This window comes from Numenius arquata, chromosome 15, assembly GCF_964106895.1.
Source record: "Numenius arquata chromosome 15, bNumArq3.hap1.1, whole genome shotgun sequence".
Taxonomy (NCBI): domain Eukaryota; kingdom Metazoa; phylum Chordata; class Aves; order Charadriiformes; family Scolopacidae; genus Numenius; species Numenius arquata.
Window position 1 is genome coordinate 3,726,839 of NC_133590.1, and position 17,215 is coordinate 3,744,053.

General features: G+C 49.3%; 2 protein-coding genes across 2 annotated transcripts in view; one reads left to right on the plus strand and one right to left on the minus strand.

The window, feature by feature from the left end:
- PDCD11 (programmed cell death 11) overlaps positions 1-9,139 on the plus strand; it is a 28,134-nt gene extending 18,995 nt beyond the window's left edge. Inside the window, exons 25-35 of the mRNA XM_074158854.1 lie at positions 374-430; positions 1,236-1,358; positions 1,665-1,787; positions 1,967-2,156; positions 2,556-2,681; positions 3,007-3,150; positions 4,208-4,458; positions 5,084-5,252; positions 5,525-5,678; positions 6,241-6,406; positions 7,089-9,139. Of these exons, the coding sequence (XP_074014955.1) occupies positions 374-430; positions 1,236-1,358; positions 1,665-1,787; positions 1,967-2,156; positions 2,556-2,681; positions 3,007-3,150; positions 4,208-4,458; positions 5,084-5,252; positions 5,525-5,678; positions 6,241-6,406; positions 7,089-7,260 (1,675 nt within the window). The 3' untranslated portion in view covers positions 7,261-9,139. The remainder of the gene's footprint in view (positions 1-373; positions 431-1,235; positions 1,359-1,664; positions 1,788-1,966; positions 2,157-2,555; positions 2,682-3,006; positions 3,151-4,207; positions 4,459-5,083; positions 5,253-5,524; positions 5,679-6,240; positions 6,407-7,088) is intronic.
- Positions 9,140-12,066: 2,927 nt separating this feature from the next.
- On the minus strand, positions 12,067-13,110 carry CALHM2 (calcium homeostasis modulator family member 2). The gene is made up of 2 exons (XM_074159091.1): positions 12,568-13,110; positions 12,067-12,483 (listed from the first exon to the last, which is right to left on the minus strand). The coding sequence occupies exons 1-2, from the start codon at positions 13,108-13,110 to the stop codon at positions 12,067-12,069; spliced, it is 960 nt and encodes a 319-aa protein (XP_074015192.1).
- Between the last annotated feature and the right edge of the window lie 4,105 nt (positions 13,111-17,215).

Sequence of the window (17,215 nt, forward strand, 5' to 3'; positions counted from 1 at the left end):
TTAGCAAGTCAGTTGTCTTTACATTTGCAATGCACAAGTAATTGCATTTCCCTGCTTCACAGACTCGTTGGGAATGCTGGAGAATGCAAGAGGCCAAGTGATTCAGCTGTTAACGATCTTTTTGGCAAAGCGGTCTTTTGTACTAGCAATAGATACTGGGTAAAGCAAGTAGATATGTTTCAAAAAGCCCTTTAGCTGGTTTCATGAACTGTTGTGTCATGCTGGTTTGTGTTAGACAGCGAGTGCTCCAAGGGACAGAGTGGTTTCTTTCCTCTAGAGCTTCATTCTCTTAGCGAAGATATCTATTTTCTACCTCTGGCTTCTTTTAACATGTAAAAAAGCTTTCTGTTTTCTCCCCTTGCTCACCATGCAGGTGCTACATCCTCTCCAATAAGAAGAGCAGAATCCAGTTATCTCTCCGGCAATCCCGGTATGTGTCTTCCCTCCCTTCCCTTCAGATTTGTTGATTTCCTACTAGTGAGAAAAGGATAGTGAAATACAGTAACTGTTGGTTTGGGTGGATCAATGTGAAGTGTTCAAAGGACAAGGATTAGTTTTTCTTTTTTTAAGGTGTGAGACTTGTTCCTACTTCAGGAAAATCAGAAAGATTTTCCTGTGTATTGGCAAACGTGGAGGTGTCTGACAATGTAGAGCTGACCAAGTGGGTTCAGGTTTAATTTCTGTTTATCATAGTTTCTAGACGTGACGATTTTTTTGTTTGCTTATTTGGGAAGAAAGGGAAAGTTCCACCATGGAGTTTGCAATACAAACTTGGTGCTTTTCAACATTCAGCTGCATTTTAAACATTTTGATTAAATAGCAGACTTAGTCTTAAACGTCTCTTAAAACCAAGCCTCATGCTTTGTCTTCTCTGTGGAGCAAAAATGCTTAAACCATGTGGAATGAAGTATCTTAGAAAGAAGTGGAAAAACCCCAAGCCAATTCTGTGCAAAATTTCAGACACTGTTTTATTCTCCTCATTTTCTTAGTGTCAGAGGAAGCCGGGCTGATCTGCTTTGTTTGTCTTTGTTTTCAGCAGCATGTTTATTCTCTAATGCTTGTCAGAGGTGTAGATAATCCATTAGTACATTTGCATAAACTGAAGGGTGGCTCTGATCTGGTATCTTTTCCAGAAAGTGCTAGCTGTTGTTAACACTGATTTCTTTTTTTGATCTCCGGAGCAGAGTGTGGATTATTCAGACGAGTGTTTTAACTTCTAACCTCTTTTCTTCTAGGCTAAACCCAAAGAGCAACAGCAAAGTAGAGGATGTTGAAATAACAAGTATTAAGGATCTTAAAAAAGGCCAGCTAGTGAGAGGCTATGTCAAATCAATCACTTCATCAGGTGTATTCTTTGGGTGAGTAGAATAAGAAAATTACACTGGGAAAAGAGGGGTCTTGGAGAGCTTCTTTTGAATGTGTGATTCTGGAATCTTATTTGGGGGGTGGTCTCTGGTGTAATGTGATGTTGCAAAGTGAATTTCCTCCTGGGAATTGAGATACCATTGGTGCTTTCTTGAGCCTGTGAAATTAAAGTAGGTGGAGTTTGGGTGGCGCTCTAAAGAACTGGTGGTGCCACAGATATACTCACTGCACTTTTTTTTTAGTTTTTCTTTTCTCCTGCTGTGGAATACTTACATCTTTTGTTTTCCTTCTCTTCTCAGCTTGTCTGCTTCTCTTCTGGGCCGAATCTTGTTCCAGAATGTTTCCCCTTACTTTGTACAGAACCACTCTTTATATGAAAAGTACCTGCCAGAAGGAAAGCTGCTCACTGCCAAAGTGCTTGGGTAGGTTCCAACCTTCTTTAAAAGGGACCATGAATTAGAAAGGAGAGAATGGAAAGAGGGAGGATAAAAGCTGAGAATAGTCGAAAGACGTTCCTATCCTTGCAGTCCTTGTAAATGCTCAGATTTTTTTTTTCTTTTCTCTCTTCTTCTCTCCTGCTGCTCCTGGCAATGCATTGCAGTGTAACAGGAAAACACATTGAGCTCTCCCTCCTACCTGACGACACCGGAATGCCAAGTGTCTTACCTGAATCCCTAGGCCTACCACGATATGATGCAGAGGAAGAGAAAAGAGAGGCAGATGACAGGGAAAAGAGAGAAGAGCTTAAGATGAAGACAAAACGGAGAAGAGGAAACTCTGAAAGTGAGCAGGTATGGATGTGATTACACAGGACATGCTAAAGGACTTGGTTGGCCCAAATACTGAAGGTGACTAGGAATATCCACTGGCATCAGGCTGAGGAACTATACAGAGTAGGAAAAAAAAGATTAAATTGCATTTGAGATTAGCAAAGATCAGAAACTATTCCATTTGGGTAGAAGTTAGCTGAATTAGCAGCCCAATTTTGTTGCCTGTGTGGCCTGTCCTGTTGGTCTTGGCATGATGTGTAGGTGAGTGTGGGTTTATTCTCTGTTGTCTCTGTTATGTGAGAGGACAGCGGGGGATGCTGTGCCAGGGCACCACCCTCTCTCTGCTGTCAGACTCTTTGTGATATTAAGACTCATCCTAGTTGTTGCCCTCCGCCATCCACTCATTTCCCCTTGTTGCAGGAGGTGAAGCCAAAAAAAAAGAAAATCTGCCCAGCAGATGAAAATGACAGTGGAATTGAGGTATATTACCGGGAAGAGGAGGAGGAGGATGACCAGGAGGAAGAGGCAGCTAAAAAGAAGTCTAAGGTGAGAAGTTTGGAGAACCTGAGCCTGAAATGATTTTCCAGCCCTGTTGAGATGTGTCAATTTTTACTTGGATGACAATATCATTGCTGCAGATAGGGGTGACACAGGCTGGTGTTTGTGTCACCTGGAAATAGCTTGAGATGGATTGAGTTTAAATTACAACAAAGGTGACCAGAGTTTAATGTTTTAGCTGGTGGGCTGTTTGCAAGTGTGAGAAGTCAGTAATACTGGCCAGAAAGAAGCCAGAAGTAAACAACAGTTGTCTGATCTCAGTGTAAAAACTTCAAATCAAAACCCAGGGCATTCCCTGTCTTCCTCCAAACAGATAAAGAAACCTGGTGAAGCTCCCAGGCTGCAGGTTTCCATGGGTTTCACCTGGGATGAGGACATGAATGCAATGGATATGCCTGTGCTGAATCAGAAGGAAGAGAGCTCAGAGAGCGAGGAGGAGGAGGATCCGCAGTCTAAGGTACAGTGTCCTAGTGTTGCCAGCATGGGAGACACCACGTGGTGGCTGTAATGTGATGTCTCAGTACATGTCTCAGTATGTCTGCTCCATAGCAAAGACTTTTAACCCAAGGGAACATCTCTGACAGCTAATACACAACTTCCTTAACTGCTCTGAGCGCTGGGCTTAGCAGCAGATATCTGAAGCAGAGGAGAAAAGGCCGTGTTTTAGCATGGCTGCATGAAAATAGGGCATTTCATGGTGATGTGAAAAAAAAATAATTATTTAGGGCCAAACAAACATTTTCATGAAATTAAAATTTTTGTATTTGATGTCAGCTCTGTTTTTCAATTTTCCAAGTGTTGAAAATTTACAGGAAAACCCGGAGGTGAAAAACCTTTTCAAATTATACTCCTATTAGTTAGAAAAACACTAAAAAATTCTTTTAGGCTGTAAATTTTTAGAAGAGTTTTCCAGTGTGAGCAATTCAGCAAAATCAGAAACAAGCTCAGGAATTGCTTTCACGTTGGCTCTTTGGGATTTCCCCTGTCTATCAAAAGTCACCTCTGTAAAGGCCATGCATGGCCGGTGCTGCTTTGTCCAAGGTAAAGCTGCCTTGTGCAGAGAACTATGGCACTGTCAGTTCCCAATTTAGACCTGAGTCACCCCAGCAATCCAGCCACATACCCCAGTCTTGCACAATTTCTCCCCTTGTATCCTGGATTTTTACAGAGCGGAGAGGGGCGGTGAGCACTGGCCCGGAGGGTAAAGACAGAAGAATGAGAGGGGAGGGGTGAAGTGTGAATCCTGCACTTGGGGTAAAAACCAGCAAAGTATTTGGTCCCTCAATGTATTTCATGAAAAGAAATGAGATTTTGTGTGCTGCTGCTATTCTTGGAGGTGTGAAGGCTGAGGTCTCTGTACCGTTTTCCTCCTGCCTTAAACAACTGGCCATATCTCTTTCTGTGAAAACTGCCCAGCCTTGGACATACTGAGGTCTGGCTGTGTTTTAGGTGGGCCTGCCTATTCCCACGTGAAGTCCCTGCTTTTCCCTAGTCCTCCTTTTTTGCTCTTTCAGCAGAAGAAACAAACAAAGAAGGAGAAGGAACTAGAGAAGCAGAAAAAGGAGAAGGAGCTCTGCAAATTAGAGGCAGCTCTCATGGACCCCGGTCGACAGCCCCAGTCAGCAGATGACTTTGACCGCCTGGTGCTGAGCAGTCCCAACAGCTCCATCCTCTGGCTACAGTACATGGCTTTCCACCTCCAGGCTACTGAGATTGAGAAGGCCAGAGCTGTGGCAGAGAGAGCGCTTAAAACAATCTGCTTCAGGTAATAATAGGGCTCTGCCTGCCTTTGCCCCAAAGAATAAATCATGGTGGGGTAGTTGTGGTGGGAGAAGAGCATCATCAGTGTGTGTGCGGAGTGGCAGAGTCTATTCCAGTGACCTCAAAAGGATTAAATGGTAGCAATTGTCAGCTGGGCCTTTGAAGGTCTGGCCTGAGTCACCACAGCTGGCCTGCAGCTCATGAGCGCAGTAACTCCCCGGGGTATCACTGAGTGTACGGACATCTGAGCAGTTGGAAGGGTTTGGAAGAGCACAGTGCTGCCAGTGGTGGTGTCCTTAAATCAAAACATCAAACAAACTGTAAAACTCGTGTTGCTTTTTCCATAGTGCTGCACCTTCATGTATTAAATAATTTCTACAGCATGATTAAGTAGATTATGCTTTCTTGAATCATCCTTGTGGTTTTTTAATTACAAACAACAGTGATCAAAAGTTGTAGTGTTAATAAAACTGCTGTGCTCTATTCCACAAGTGGTGTATCAGTGAGCAGTGTGCCGCTTTCCTTTGTCCTGGAGGCAGGCTACAAGTCAGTGAGTCTTTGAGTGGTTTGCAAAAAAGCTGGTGGAGACTGGTAAAAGGCTAAATATTCTTGTTCACATCTGCTTTAAGGGAAGAACAGGAGAAGCTGAATGTCTGGGTAGCTCTGCTGAACTTGGAGAACATGTATGGTACTGAGGAGACACTGATGAAGGTCTTTGAGAGAGCTGTTCAATACAATGAGCCTCTGAAAGTCTTCCAGCATCTGTGTGACATCTATGCCAATTCTGAGAAGTACAAGGTAAGATAGTGCAAGCAGTTCCCAGGCACGTATCCCGTTCAGTTGTGCCCATCAACTACCAATGCTGGCTGTATAAGCTTCCAGCTGTCAGATGTTAGGCCTGTCCTGTTCCTAACTGGGATTAATAGTTATGAGTGACAGTGGACAAGGAACTATTGATACTTGTTTTTCTGTCATAACTGTTTGGAGACACCTTGGCCAAGAGTGAGAGTTTTAAAGCTACAAGGCTTTATTATGAATCTGTGTGATCTAACCCAACTCTGCCCTTCCAGCAAGCAGAAGAATTGTACCACACGATGCTGAAGCGTTTCCGTCAGGAGAAATCTGTGTGGCTGAAATACGCCTCTTTCCTCCTGAAGCAAGGCCAGACTGAGGCTACACACAGGCTTTTGGAGCGGGCTCTCAAGGCTTTGCCTACCAAAGAACGTAAGTGCTGTCTTCCCCATCCTTAATGCAGACCATGCGTTGACAGGTCTCCGGCAGATGGACTGCTCTCTGATACCTCTGCCTGTGACAATGTTTGTAACAAGTGAAAAGTACGACCAGTTGTGCTGAACGTGCTGCCCTTGACTCTCAGGGGAGAGGAAATTTCAACCTGGATATCAATGCTAAATCCTCCTGTAGTAGAATTTGCTGTGATGGGCAAAAGCAAAGCATCCAAAGTAAAGATGACTTTGAATCTTACAGCCCTCTGGAAAAGTTCGGTTGGTTTAGTCCCAGGTTTGTGGGGCTACCCATGGATGCTGCAAGATGCATTTTGAATGTAAGAATAAACTTGTGTCTCCTGCAGAGCCCTGAAATGGGAAGTGAACTGTGACCCTTCTCTCTCCCACTCTGATCCCGCCTTGGTCCAGAACCACTTTACAACAGAGCTTTTTGTCTGTGGGTAAAGATGGTGCTGTCTCTGTGCCTGCCTGTAGTTGTCACGTGTGTTTGTTCACAGGGAAGAGATTGCTGTGATACCCTAACATCTCATTACTTGTTCCAGATGTGGATGTCATTTCAAGGTTTGCACAGCTAGAGTTCCGTTTTGGGGACCCAGAACATGCCAAGGCCCTCTTCGAGAGCACCCTCAGCAGCTATCCCAAGCGGACAGACATCTGGTCCATCTACATGGACATCATGATCAAACAGGGCAGCCAGAAGGAAGTGCGGTGAGTTGTGCTACAGCGGGCTGGGAAGGTGCAGAGTACAGTGCTTGGAGCAACACCTGAAAAGAGCAGAGGTACCCTGCAGTATGAGGTTGTATAGGGCTTCCCAGAGCAGAGCAAAAGAGAAAGGCACTTCCACACACCCCAGTTTTCTATTGTTGCCAGGATGGAGGAGACTCCAAGGAGATCCATAGGGCAGAGGGGGAGACTGGTTTGTAAGCAGTAGCCTGCATGACAGAAAGTAGGGGACTTGTACTGAAGTTTATCTGTCCCACTGGAGGGATTGCCTTGTTGTATCTGAAGGGTGAGATCAAGCCCTTGCATATCTGAAGGAAGTTCCTCCCTTTCTGTGTTTCTTCTTTTTCTTTTCTGAGAGTTGACAAAAGGAAGTCCAGCTTCCCGCAGTATGGATCCAGACACATCCACTTAATGAACGCAGGGTCAAATACAGTGGCTGGATCTTGGCTTAAGTTGACCAGCAGCCCTAGAGTTCTGGAGGCAAATAGGAGGCTTCCACTTTGAGGTTTTGGCCAGTTGTCAGGAATCTCTTTCTTCAAGCACCAGCACTTCACAGCAGGTTGAATGCCTCCCTTGAGTTTCTGCTCTTTCTTCAAAGGCAGGATACAGGGCTTGTATTGAGTGCTGTCACCAGCACAGCGATCTGAATCGCTTTGGTTTCTTGCAGGGACATCTTCGAGAGGGTCATACACCTGAGCTTGGCACCAAAGAAGATGAAATTCTTCTTTAAACGCTACCTGGATTATGAGAAGAAATTTGGTACATCAGAAAGTGTCCTGGCTGTTAAAAGAGCAGCACTTGAGTATGTGGAGACCAAGAGTTCCTTTGCTGACACCTAAGTACGGCGCAAGTAGAAGCAGAGAGACTCAACTCTCCTCAGTTCCCACACTGCATGAGGTGTGGAGTTCTGCCCTGAGTGGCTATGGACAGTGAGTTGCTGGAGAGTATTGGTCTATGACCAAAGCAAACTGGAAAGAACAAACAATGAAAGGAAAAAGATTTTATAAATATTTGCAGCTTTGTTCCAGGGGTTACAAATAATCCTAGTCTGTCGATGACTTTGAAGACGTTTTTAAATATAGACTGTTTTATAATTAATACAAACATCAGCCATACCTGTTCTACTTTCCTGGGGAAATGGTGCAGTTACAACCTGCTATTTTTAAGTACAGTGATGTCATCTAAATTGCTTTCTTTGTCTGTCAAGATGGCAGAGAAGATTCTTGCCTTTCAGCTGAATTAACACTTTGAAGATTTCTCTCAAGTGCCTTTGTGCTCCTAGAAATTGGCAGAGCAACACAGAATTGTGGCATAGTTGAGGTAGGAAGGGACCTCTGGAGATCATCTGGTTCAAATCCCTGCTCAAAGCAGCTGTCAGCTAGACTAGGTTACTTGGGACCATGGTTTTTATTTCTCCAAGGATGGAAACTCTACAGCCTCTCTGGGCAACCTGTTCCAGTGTTTGACCATGTTCACAGTAAAACAAGTGTTTTCTTACATTTAAATGGGATTTCTTGTATTTCAATCTGTACCCATTTCCTCTTATCCTGTCACTGAGCACCACTAAGAAGAGTCTGGTTCCACTTTTTTTACATCCTTGTGTCAGGTATTTATACACGTGGATAAGATCCACCTTGAGCTTTCTCCTCAGGTCGAGCAGATGCAGTTTTCTCAGCCTGTCCTTGTATGGTGGATACTCCAGTTCCATAAGCATCCAGTAAGCCTGTATCTATCCTGTATTGGGGAGCCCAGTACTTGATACATCACCCCAGATGTCTCACCGCTGCAGAGCAGAGGGGAAGGGTGACCTCCCTCGACCTGCTGGTTACACTTTTCCTCTAATGCAGCCCAGAGTGCTCTTGTCCTCTTTAGCTGAAAGGGTATATACCTTTAAAGCTAACAGCATCCAGTTGTGATGGATCCCCTGATGGCAACCCTCTGTCATAACAAGTTGCCAGGGATTGATAACAGAAAAAACAGTGAGTTTCAGTAGTTGTTGTCTCTTAAGAGCAATCAGGGGAGTCAAAGAAAAAACTTCTTTTTTCTGTGCTGAAAAAAAGTCATCCCAATCTAACCTTCTGCTTGGAGAAAGCCAGGTATCTTGGGTACCTTTGTAGGCTCTGTCACTGGTGTCGGTGCCTTATGACCCGTATACTTGTAACTCCCCAGCAAGATGTGGATGTGGTCATTCATGTGTTTTACAGATGAAGAACTGAAGGCAAGGGGAAAAGCAGAGCATGCAAGCAGGTGTGATCATTCAATGTAGACACTAGCGAGCGGCTGCCCAGCTTTGAAATGCCGAACTTGAAGAGTCTTACTCATTGTAGGTACTCTGAACTCACAAACAGGGCTGTGCAGGACCCAGATCTTCTGCCTCCATGAATGCCCCACGTTGGCAAGGCTGAATGATTCAGCATTTAATTCATTCCCAAGTCCCTTGGGGTCCGGAAACAAGTCATTTCACTTCTTGCCCCCAGGGAGAGCAGGGTCCTGTACTCAGACTTTTCTTAATGCTCCTCTAGAGGAAGAGGCTGCTTGGAACATCTTTGCTGTTTTTCTTTGAGAACAAGCTGCAAAGATGGTGGCTTTTTCTTTTGGATTAATTAGTTACATAATAGAATACGTAAATAAGCATTGCAATAGAAACCAAGATCCCTTTGAGGTATTGTTTCTTCTTGACTACTGGGGCTATTATAACCTCTACAGTAGTCAGCAGGGAAAATGAAAGACCTGTGTGTAATTCTCCATACTGGAGGAGCCTGGTTTGAACCCATCTTGCTGCTGGGAAGTGTGCCCTAATGCAACCTATAGGCTGCTCTGCAATGAGGTTGTTTTCGGCTTCTGGAGAAAAAGCAGAGAGAGCGTGATCTGGCAGCTTGCATGATCCGGCACGCCTGGAAGACAAGTAGCTCCATTTCCCTCCTGGCGTTTCGGTGAGAAGCCCAGCCTGGTTGCTTGTGCTGGTGTGTAAGGCCACGTTGGTTCAAGTCCCTCACCTCAGCATGGTCACTGGGGGAAGAAGAGCGACAGGGTCAGCAGGGATATTCATGAGGGTGCTGATGGGGCCAGAAGGGCCGGAAGCCCAGGGATGTCTCAGCGAGGAGGAAAAAAAAAAATCCCTACAATTGCAAACAAGTATTTCTGAGCGTGGCGGCTCACTCCACTCCTGTCAGCTGGTCACTCAAACATGCCTCTCCAACGAGAAGGAGGAAAACCGGACGATCTGGACAAGCCCCTGCCCCATCCCAGCACATGGAAATTGGCTGGAGTTAATGGAGAAGGGAGGTAAACAGAACAAAAGCTGGTTTGTGCTCATGGCTTATTCTTGGGATAAACAAATCCATTCCCAAGCATTACGTGTCTTGCCCCTTTCCTTCAAAGGAGGGAAGGGAAGGAGAAGGAACTGGAGTGGAGGCGGTTCAAAGGAACAACTAGGACTATCAAGGAGGAAGGCAAGGGAAGTAAAGGAAGTAAGAGGAACGCTGCTTTGCCCTGCTGAGCTGCGTGTGGGGGCGGTGTGCGTGTCTGCATGTTCACACTCGAGGGCCCCTGAGAAGAAATGCAAATGGACTCTCTTTCATCTCAAGTTAATGCAATTTCATTTCACTTGCATCTGATCATTCCTGCAGATTAGTTGACGGTGAGGCTGGGAGCCAAGCCTTCCCACAAATGCAAGGCAAATTCTGTAGAAAAGCTGAAGAGGGATCCTGGGATGCCTCGCAACTTGAGCTGTGTTCCAGCCTCTTCGTGTGCGGGAACACCCTCCAGCTCTTTCTTGCAAGAAGGGGACATACTTGTAAAAAGGTTTCTAAATACATTTTCTATCCTTTGCTACAATTGTGTATCCTGATGTACAAGACTTGTGCTACTCGCTGCAAAAATAACTAAAAAGCAGCGTTACTGCCTTGTAATATGTGGTAATACTTTAAAAGTTCAACTTCTGGGGTTATCTAGATAGGAGAGGATCTGAATGTTTAAAAGAAAGGAAAAAAAGTTCCCAGTCCTTGAGTTCGAAGAGAAGGTTAAATGATGGCTTTTGTGCCCCCCTGAAAAAAACAAACTCAGGAGGCAATGAAAAATAACTCTCATGTAATAATTTATTTCAAAACTCCTTGTGCATAAGCCTCTCTGAGTTTTGTGAGTTTGAGTCATTTTTTGAACAATTTAAGGCTTTTTGGTAAACAGCACGGTGTAAGAGGCAGTTGTACCTATAAAGAAACAGTACAAGTGGGAAAACCAAACGTCATTGTCCTGTCAACTCTTGAAACAGTGTTGGGGGCTTTCTCCTGGCTGACCCCTGGGAGAAAAGGGTCTGAGAAGAGCAGCCCCGAAGCCCCAGTCAGCACAGTGTCACGGTGAGGGCAGTGATTTTACACCTTTCTGGCTTTGCTTTCTCAGAGTATGGCTGAGTCCATAAAGGAGACCTTCTGCTGCAGGGACCATTTAAGGCAGTGGAAAGAGTTTAAGAAAATTCGGTGGTAGAAGGGTAGAGAGGGGCTGCTCCCCCCATCCCTTTCCTACTGTCCCTTGTCACTCTAGGGCTGCAGTCCCAGTGCAGCAGATGGGGGTATGGAATGTGGTCTTTTGGCTGGCAACTTTCTGGTCCCTTTCCCATCCTTTGGAAAGATGCTCCATTAACGCAGCTAACTGACTACGATTATATAGTATATACGCTCTCTCTGTGTATGTGTGTATATACATATATGTAAAACTAGTTCTGGTTGAGGTCTTGCCGCAACTCGCAACCCAAACAAGCAGGACTCTGATCCGACGGTTGGGTGAGAGATGCAATGAACTGCAGAGGGTGGCGTGGCTGGCTGCGGGTACTGCTCCCTCTCAGCCGCCACCGAGCCACCTCGCCCAAAAGCTATTCTGCTGATGGTGCCGTCTTCTGGGTTTATAAACTCATGGTTGCGACCGTTTGGGCTCATTAGAGGTCATCAGGCACTTCAGTAAGAACAAAGGGAGTTTGGGGTCCTACCCAAATTCCAACTTGGTGATTGGAGCGTCTTTCTGAATACCGGGAATATTGGTGATTCCTCCTGCCTTAGTCTCTCAGTTACTCGCTGTGTTGCAGTATTACTGACCCATTCCTTCCCAGGTGCTATTGCATCCCCCTTGCCACAGGAATTTACCCACTGCTTCCCTCTTTTCCCTGCCCTGTAAAATCCGTAAAGCGCTCTGGGACCTGCCTGCTTAACAGGCACCGCACAACTCCGTAAGGAGATACCAATGTCAATAAAACAAGCAGGTGTGGGGGATGGCTGGGGCTAACCCTGCTGTGTGGGAGACGAGTGGGACCGCAGGAATCACGGTTAGAAATGCGCCCACCAGTTGCTCCCCAAGGCTTCTGCTGGTGCATTAGATGGCAGGGTGCACTGGCAGCCTGGAGGTAAGGTGTGCATCTGCTCTTTGCTCCCCTTGTGTCTCTGGGAGCAGTGAGGAGACGGTTGTCTCCATGGGAGGGGTTCCCCAGCTCAGTGTATTGCTTATCAGTCTCTACCTTGCGGCTGTTGATCCCTATTTACCCGCTGAGAAGAAGCAATCCTGCTGGGACGAATATTCCCAGTGAATCCCTCAGCCGTGCACGGATACTGGTAGGCTTGCCAGGCAGTCTGGGGAGCCGCTGCCGGCACCCGTCTGTCCTAGGAAGCCAAAAAGAGCATTTCGTGGCCTTCTGGGCTTGGCCCGTTGCCTTCCACCCCTTTGGCCCATTTGTGGAGCCGGCTGTAGAGGGGGAAGCCCTTGTTCTCCCGGTAGATGTAGACGCCTGTGATGGCGTTCCACTGGGGGCTCGGCTGGACGCCATCCACTGGGAACTCCTGCACCAGCTCCTTCTCCTCCTTGTCCAGTGCCACGAAGCCGAAGAATTGCTTCACGTTCTTGGCTGCCAGGATCCGGGAGTGGACCTCGGCCGTGCGTCGGAAGAGCTTGGCCTCGTTGGAGCGGTACTGGGCCCAGTAAGCCTCCTGCCGGTAGCTCAGCGGCGAGCAGCAGTGCTTCAGGCACTTGGTGAGGAAAACTAGGATGGCGACGATGCCGATGAGCAGCCAGCCGAAGAGCTGGGAGAGAAGAGAGAGGCTGCGTTAGGACACGGCAAGGTGGCTCTTACCCGCTCCGTGTGGCTTTCTCCCCGGTGTGCCTACCTGGGACTCATATCTCAGCCTCCGCGTCACCTCGTCCCTGAACTTGGTGAGGTTGGCCGGCACGTCTTTACAGGGGAACCTGGCCAGGACGTCGGCCCCGTAGTCGGCTGGGAACTTGTCCAGGGAGGACGGCTTGACGAACTCGCTGAGGGCGCAGATGTAAGCCTCCCCGCGCAGCAGCGAGATGACCGACCAGGTGACGGGTGCCACGGCCGCCCGGCCCATGATGGAGCCGAAGAGGAGGAAGGTGGCAGCGGCAGAGAAGTTCTTGGTGCCACGCTTGTGGCACTCGGCCACCAGGTTCCAGGTGTGGTTGTTCCAGATGACGCCGATGAGAAAGAGGGCTAGGGCTGGGACTCCGATGGCAGCCAGCCCATAGATGTAGTTGCGGGCAGGGGAGCAGGGGCAGTTGAAGGCAACGACGGAGAAGAGCTCCTCGCTCCCCACTGTGCCCAGGGCCACCAAACCATTGAAGATCATCACATCTTTGCTCTTGAAGAACAAGGAGAGGAAGCGGAAGTTCTCGGCGATGAGGGCGGCCATCTCGTCCCAGGGGCGAGAGGAGGCGTGTACTGCAGTGAGAGGCCGTGCTGGCCCACCTCCCAGCACCGGGGGACACGCTGATGGAGGTTGAAATGGCCTTGGGCAAGCTGATGTGCAAAGGGCTGCTCCGGGAGCACAGCACAGTCACTGCTGCCCCTTCCTCCTGCCTGGTGTCCCAGGCTCTGGGGTATCCAGGGATACTTCAAAAGGGGCCAAAGAGGGATTCAGGCTAAGCAGCGAGGGAAATCTCAGTCGTTGGAGTTTCTCACTAACTCCTCCAAAAGCGTTTCTGCAGGGAAGATTGCCAACAGGACAGCTGTTTCTGCCCCTGTGATTTGCACGTCCCTTGCCTTCCCTTCTCTTTGGTTTTAGTCACCTCCCGCAGAGACGATTACTCTCGGCGTCGCTGCCGGACACTCTGATCTCCCAAACCTGCAACGAGGGAGGATGCTGCGTTACTGGGGAAACTGGACCGGAGCGCTGGTGCTGGGATGCGTCCCCAGCCCTGCTGCTGCCTCAGGCTAGCTCAGGACACGCGGCACGTGCGTACTGGTGCTGCCCTCCTTTGCGAGGGCTGTGGGTTTCACCTCCCTCTTTAGACCTGGTGAGTTAATAGTTAGTAATAGGCAAGAGTACGTCAGGGAGGCAGCAAGAGATGGCCCAGCAGGTTTGGGGGCAGGGAGATGGAGATGACCAGGCAGGAGCAGCCTCTGCTGACAGGGGCGAGGGGATGCTCAGGGCCTCTTGCTACCCGTAAGAGAAGTTACTTCCTGGGAAATCAAAGCTTATCTTGATGACCCGGGATATACAATCACCAAATGCCAGTAGAGCTGGGTCAGCAATTATGTAGGAGTTTTTGCTAGGATTAGGTGTGGCAGGATGAGCTCTTTCTCTCCCACAGCAGGCTGACATAACCATACTTGCTCTCCTGGCCCACAGTCCTGGCTCAGCCTCTCACCAGCCCTTGACCAGCACACCTCGGTGCCAGGGGTGATTTTACACTGACCTTTGCCTCTGTGGCTTCCTCCAGCACCTTCTCCCAGTACAACACTGGGTATACTGGGATGCCCACCCAACCAACAGGGCTGTTGGACTGCAGGCACTCAGGGGCAAGCATGTGCCCTGATTTTTTTTGAAGGACAGGGAAATAATTGGGGAGCGTATCCATGCTCTCTGCAGTGATACCCATTCCCTTATGCCACTTGCAAGCTGCATTTAAATAATTTCTTAGTTGGCTTTCCATCTGTGCTGCGTCCCCGCAGGGTTTCATCTCAGGAAGCCCCAAGCACCTTGCTAGCTCCAGGCACCCTCACCCATGTGATGAAACCCTCTGGCCTCAGGGGAACTGCTGTCACTGGGGTTTGCTGGAGACAGGAAGGACCTGTGCACCAAACTAACCGTCTCCGGCAGCTTACAGCGTTGGCACGCATCCGGAGCTCCCAGGGAGCCCTGACCCACAGCAGGCCTGCCCCAAAATTTGCCTCGATGCTGACATCCTCCCACCTGGGAGGAAGGTTTCCCCAGGTCAGCCCCAGCTGCCGGGAAAAGGCTACATTCATGGAGAGGAGATAAAGGCACCTTAATCCTTATGGTCTCTTGTACAAGGCTTACTCATGCACTGTGCTTTAAATCGCTCCTGTGCTTTGGTTCATCTGCTGTCCCACCAAATCTTGTTTTATCCCCTTCTTCTGTGGGGCAGCAGAGTGGCAAGGGGACAGAAAGTTGGCCTCGGTTCCCTGCTCTGTCTTACCCTGGGCAATCCCTTTAAAGTCACGCTGTGATATTGCTGAGTTCAAACACAAGCAGCCCTTAATGTCTTCCTGCATCTTCCCAGTTTTCCATATGCAAAACTCCCTCGGCAAAGGGGGCAGACCAGCCAAAAACTGCAGCCGCGTGACGGGGAGCCGGGCCCCCAGCTCCGGCTGCCGCGCTTTGTGCAGCCCCACGTTCGCAGCCGGATGCTGAACCTGCCAACTTCTTCTAGCGCATGGGGCTCAGACCCCCGTTATTCGAGTTACCAGCAAACAGCCCGGATAAACAAGGCCCTGCGACCTCCTTGGCAGCGCCTGACTGGCAAAGCAAAAATAAAGAGGAGTATGGCATTTTGGGGGGGGTTATCCTGCCTCTGCTTGCGGGTTATGGTGTCTTGTCTGGGAGAGGGAGGGGTGGGTAGAAGGGGAGGAGAAGAGTTGTTGGCAGCAGCTCATTTGTTAGCAGCCTCTGTCAAAGTCTTCCCGCGAAACAGGCAGGAAAGCAAGGAAAAAAAAAAAAAAATGAAGTCACTTACTTCAAAAGCTGTTGAAACCAGTTCTGGAGCCTTCTCAGCTCCTCATGTGGTTTTGCTCAGGCTCCGGCTGATGGGGGGAGTTCCTGGGGCTCTGCAGAAGAGGGGGTGCCGCTGAGGCCGGGCTGATGGGCAAAGCGAAAGCTGATGAAAACAGCGTTAAGAGTTTGGCAGCTTCCTTTTTCAGTCTGCGGCGTGCCCTCGGCTGTTGGCTTTTGGGAGGAGGGAGGAGGGTGTTCTCGGGCCTTGTGCTTGGGTGGGGCGAAGAGCAGGCGCTTGGCTTCTGCTGGGTGCAAGGCTGAGGTTGTGCCTTTAAAAAAAAAAAAAAAAGAAAGAAAGAGGAAAGGCTGAGAATGAGTCACTGGAAAAAGCACATCGTCCTTTTTCAGCCCCGCGATGCAGCTGTGCGAAGTCTGGCCGGGATGGCTCAGGGTTTGCCTGGAGGGTGGGAGCGATGGAGCGCCTTGCTGGGGTACACAGGGGAAATGCTGGAGCCCCCCAGCCCAGGGGGATGGATGCAGCTGCCATGGTCCCCAGGGGATGCAGCTCAACTGAGGGTGGTACCCGAGCTGCGCAGGAGCCCAGAGCCACCCTAGGTGGATAGAGGCAGAGTAGGAGAAGCCCTTGGTCCCATGTGAAGGGGCAGAAACTGCTGCTTTTGTGCAGAGGACCTGGCTGAGCCAGCAGGGAAGATGCCACCCTGGCTGGGTTTTTGGGAGAAGCAGGAACTTGCTGTCAGGAGCTCTGCGGGATAGCCAGGTTTCGCTTCCCACCACCCGGGACCGAGCAGTGGGACTGCTGTGGGGGCTGAGTGGGGCTGGGGAACCCATGCGTGTGGGGCTGGCCACAGCCCGAGATCTGGCGAGCGCGGTGCATTCCTGCCCGGCTTGGCTTTTCCGCTCGCTGCTTCCTCTGCGGAGCGATGCCTGCGAGGCAGCCGAGCACTCCTCGCTTTCTCCTTCCGTGGCTCCCTCCTCTCCGCCGTCTGTCCCTCGGCTCCAGCTCCCACCCAGCCTGTTGCAGAGGCTGGAGGCCCCCGTCCTCCTTCCCCAGCCTCCTCGTCATCATGTCCCCAGGCTTAAACTCAGCCCTTCCCACAGGATGTCTTCAGCACAGGCAAATCTTCAGCAACACCCACCTTCCCCTCTGCCCAGAGCAAAGCTAAGCTCAGCCAAACGTCTGCAGTTCAGCCGGGTGTTTTGGACTGAGTCCTCCTTCTTACACCCAGATATAGGGTCCCTGGGCAGGTTTTTGCCGCTCCCAGGTGTTTGGATGCGGTGCACCCCTTGGCGCTCCCACACCTCTGTCCCCTCCTGCCAGCTTGGCTGGGGACTTTGGGGTTCTCTCCCAGCTCAGAGTGCTGCTGCTAACCGGGCTTAGCACTGGCACCCCAACCCCACTGAAATCCCAGGGGTCATGTCAGGTCCCCTGGCGAGGGATCTCCTCCGAAAGGCAATGAAAGGTATCACAGAATCACAGAATGATATGGGGTTGGAAGGGACCTCTGGAGATCATCCAGTCCAACCCCCTGCCAAAGCAGTTCCACACAGAGCAGGTTGCACAGGAACGTGTCCAGGTGGGTTTGGAATGTCTCCAGAGAAGGAGACTCCACCAGCTCTCTGGGCAGCCTCTTCCAGGGCTCTGCCACCCTCACAGGAAAGAAGTTCCTCCTCATGTTTAGATGGGGATGTACAAACTTATGTACAAGTTTGTGCCCTTTCTCTCTTGTCCTGTCCCTGGGCACCACTGAAAAAAGACTGGCCCCATCCTCCTGACACCCACCCTTTCAGTATCTATAGGCATTGATCAGATCCACCCTTG

Excerpts from the sequence above, each read along its gene's own strand:
- CALHM2 (XM_074159091.1), bottom strand. The coding sequence starts at position 13,110 with ATGGCCGCCCTCATCGCCGAGAACTTCCGCTTCCTCTCCTTGTTCTTC. Across the intron at positions 12,484-12,567 it reads GGCTGAGATATGAGTCCCAG|CTCTTCGGCTGGCTGCTCAT; the intron begins GTAGGCACACCG and ends CTTCTCTCCCAG.